The sequence below is a fragment of the Haplochromis burtoni genome, unplaced genomic scaffold, assembly GCF_018398535.1.
Source record: "Haplochromis burtoni strain Fernald_Lab_line unplaced genomic scaffold, NCSU_Asbu1 Contig_132, whole genome shotgun sequence".
Taxonomy (NCBI): domain Eukaryota; kingdom Metazoa; phylum Chordata; class Actinopteri; order Cichliformes; family Cichlidae; genus Haplochromis; species Haplochromis burtoni.
The window spans coordinates 236,819-241,083 of NW_024582493.1; the positions used below are offsets into that span (position 1 = coordinate 236,819).

At 38.3% G+C, this 4,265-nt stretch overlaps 1 protein-coding gene across 1 annotated transcript in view; it reads left to right on the plus strand.

The window, feature by feature from the left end:
• Positions 1–1,121: 1,121 nt before the first annotated feature.
• LOC121815090 (intraflagellar transport protein 140 homolog) overlaps positions 1,122–4,265 on the plus strand; it is a gene marked incomplete at both ends in the record, with an annotated part of 4,575 nt that continues 1,431 nt past the window's right edge. Inside the window, 4 exon segments of the mRNA XM_042224217.1 lie at positions 1,122–1,297; positions 1,466–1,557; positions 1,634–1,740; positions 1,870–2,012. Of these exon segments, the coding sequence (XP_042080151.1) occupies positions 1,122–1,297; positions 1,466–1,557; positions 1,634–1,740; positions 1,870–2,012 (518 nt within the window).

The following is a 4,265-nucleotide window of genomic DNA, read 5'->3' on the forward strand; positions in this document are numbered from 1 at the left end:
ACACAAATAGATTGTATTCAATTAGATTAAAAAAGTCTATTAACATCACTAATGAAAAAGTCCTCTCAGTGTACTTTCAACCAAAAGGCAAATAACCAAACCACATGAACATCTAATAAAGGATATAAATATTGAAACACTGATCCAACATTATCCTTTATTGGTGGATTATTTGATTTTACACTTTTACCTGAATGTGAAAAAAAACACTTCCTCATATCCATTATGAACCTGGCTGCCTCTCTGTACACACACACACACCATATAGTGCTACATAGGGGGTATGCTGAAAATAGAGGGTGATAAACTGGGAAGGTGAAAACTAGTGAGTGAGTGACAATGAAAAGGCAGTTTTCATACCGCTGTAGCTATAGTGGAGCAGACTAACAGCACTAATGTTTCTATTGTTGTCCTCTGTTTCATATTGTGTTGAGTGAGCATGCCGTCAGCCTGACCAATAAGAGCCAAGAGTTGCAGTGATAGGCAGGCTGAACCAGCAAATAGCCAGAAACAACTGGTCAGTGCAGCACCGCCTCAGGTACCACGTACAGATTTTAACTGGCTTCTGACTTTGTGTGGTGTGGAGTATGCTAGATTTTATATAAATATGGATAACGAGATGGTAGGAGTTTGTGATTCCTGTTGGAGTTTGGAAAATTAAATCATTTGTTATTTTCAATGCATTTGACCATACTTTCTTTAAGACACAATTTGTTTTTTCATTGCCTTGCCTTGTATAATTTTGTCTGAGGCCAGCAGTCTTCTGCAGTCACAGCCCTCAATGTATAAAGGCTGTTTATTTTATTTGTTTGTTCTGTAAATTGCATTGATGATACTTTGCTTTATTTTTGAACAGTTACGAAGAACAGTATGAGAAAAGTATTCATGGTTTTAGAAAGTCTGATTAATCCAGCAGACTTCTTGAAAATTATATCAAAAGTGTATTTTGCCTCTGTGAAGCAGTAATCCTGTGGGAGTCTCCAGAAAGGGGAAAATACAACAAGCTATAATGCTATTGATCCAGAATCCAGTCTGATCTTTAATAAATATGAACACTTTGTGGTTTGAGCTGTCAGATAATCCACTTATTTCATCTTTAATCCCGTGTCTTATGCATATAGGTAAAGTCCATAGTGTGGATGAGTATTGTAAGACGAGTGTCCTTCTCAGTGTGGAGGGCTCCATCAAGAAACTTCTCTACATTGAGAAGACAGAGGCCCTCGCAGTGATCACAGAGAACCTCATGCTGTCACAGTATGCTCTCGGACCTGAGGGTGGAGCACAGGAGATTATGAAGGTATACAGAAAGATTTTTTTTAAAATATATATTAACCAGTAATATCAACATGAATGATCAATCTCAGTTACTTTAATTATTACTATACTTGAATATGTGTGCCCTTTTTATATTCTGTGCCAGGACTAAAGATCAGTGTGGAGTAATGCGTGACTTTTTTTGTGACAGGGTAAGTTGAGCAGCAAATCCGGGCAGAATGTAGACGTTGTGTGGACAGAAGATGGCCTCCTCATCACTGCATCCGGGGAGCAGGTCATCAGGTCAGTATACACACACTGAGAAAAAAAACATGTAAATTTCAAACTTGAGTAATAATGTCCCTGTTGAATATTTTAGGCTGTGGGATCTGGAAAGAGATGACAACTATGTTTTGTCTCTTGATGAGACTCTGGGATATGAGAGGGGAGAGATGATCAACTGTGTTTCATACTGTGCAGGCAAAGGTAAAAGTTTGCACAGAATTGTAAATGAAAAGAAGCTTTTTCTTTCCCATCACCATATTCCTGAATGTTTCCAAATGCATAGGTTAAAAAAAAAACTCGTTGCTTTTTTAAAAATTCTGCAACACTCAGAAATCCTAGCAGCTGGCACCACCAATGGACGCATAGCAATGTGGAGGATGGTGGTGCAGTCGGGTAGCAGTAGAGGTGACACTAAGCCCCAGTGGAAACTGCAGACACCAACAGAAATTGGAGGAAATGTCACTCAGCTACAGGTAATGTCTTGACCAGCATTAGTACATTACTTTCGTTTGGTTTAATTACACTTTTATTTTAATTGGAGATTGACAGTAACAACACTGTTTTTCTTTGAGCCAAAATTTCATTGAAGGAAATTTCAATGCAGCTTTGATGCTGGATGGAGACAGCAACGCATTTTAAAACCCTGACTTGGACTGTGGGAATCAAGTCTTTACAATACACACACACACACACACACACACACACACACACGACACACACACACACACACACACACACACACACAGTCAATATATTAATTCAGCGTTCCTACAGAACAGACCGTAAAGCATTCCCAAAAAGTCAAAACATTTATTATAGCTCTATTATGTAGGTAATGTAGGAGACGTGGACACAAATACACAGATGGTTAACGAGGGAAGTGGGAGCACACGGGGAACACAGGTGACACTGATAATCATAACGAGACACGGCAGGAGTAACACAACACTGACGGGAGACTATCAAAGTAAAACAGGAAGCACACAGAGACGCAGACCAGATTGGAAGAGAACACAGACATAGCGGGCTGGGAAAACATGGAATAAAACACAAGGAGGAGAAACGAGGCATGGGGGCTGGCAGATACACAGAGGGGGCACACAGGGGGTAAAGTCACGAGGGGAAATCAAATAAGCAACATCTTAACAGAACAACCGAGGGACCCTAAAGCTGACATCAAACAACAACAATACAAGACACACAAAAAACCAGGTAGAAGTCCCAGGACCATGACATGCAGGTGGTTACATATGGTTAAAATGATTCAAATGCACTAAGTATGCATGTTTTTCATATCAATATAGTCCATAACTTGATTACTGTCTGTAGCCCACATGATTAAACACTTTAGTTACATAAAACATGTGAGGTTAGATTTTATCTACTGTATAGCCTGTATAGTAAATTAATATGTAGCCCAATAAGTATAAAATCCAGAAAGCTACACAACATGGGGCGGTTCATTTACAAACACAGGTCTAACTTGAGTTTCACACAGTTTTTATTAGAAAACAATCAAATTGTTAAATGCTTCAAGTACACAAAATGTCAGAAATCTGCACCGTCATGAACAGAAATTTAAACCTAATTTTTCGTGATTTGTTGATTAACCCTCCGAGGTCTAAATCCCACGTTGTGCACATCAACATCACAGATTTGTACAAATAAAAGTTATAACAAAGACATGTTAAATATTAAGCACTGGAAACAGCTTGTTGTTTTGTTGCCATAGCGTTTTGTTTTGTCTCCATTTAAAAGATATCAAAATCTGAGCAAACAACTTGATGTCAAAAGAATCTCTGCACATTCCGCAGTCTTTGCTGCTAAAGTGACATCACAGCATTTAAGCATGTTTGAATGAAAACATCAGCATATGAACACAAAACTGAAGAGACACTGCAACCGAATGAAAGCAGACCACTATTTAGTGACATTTGGACGTTTCCCTGAGGATTAACTGCTGTGTAATCTACCAAGAACTAAAGTAAGCTCAAATTTCAGTTTATAAACTCAAGATCATTTACTTAAATATATAAAGCCTGATTTTCCTGCTTGCCAGGACAGTATTTATGTACTTTACATTGTGCAAGACTAGACTATATTTTCCATCATAGAGAGGATGATGTGGATCTATTATTCAGGAAAACAAATGAAGACTTAACTATTTGTCAGCTGATGTAATATTTGACAAATGATACATAAATTAGAAAATGTTCTTAATCATATCTTAGAGTGACAGAAGCTCTTTTTAACACGATTATTTCTCAGATTATTTTGTTCATTTAGGAAAATAGAGAAGACGTAAGTTTTGTTCTCAAACAAACTATTAGAATTTCTGAGAAACTGAGCCTACGTGCACATGTACACGGCTATTTTTGAAAGCGCAGCTTTGTCTCTGCATTTGGGCCTTTCGTCCACACCTAAACAGCAGATTGAGTCACTGAAAGGTGAGATTTTTAAAAAGCACGTTTTTGTGTTTAGGTGTGGACGAGGAAAACGGACATTTACTCAGGCAATGTCAAAAGTGTGCGCCGCTGTTGAAGTCACGCTGTGGCCACGTTAGTGTTTACATGAGATCAATTTCTACAATGGCAGATGTAGACAACATACTGTGTCTGTTAATCTTAGTATCTGCAGTTTTTACACGCTTACATCAGACGTGGATTCTACATTCAACACAGACGCTCTCCCAACCCAAATCCTGACGTCGGTTTGGAATAAATGTA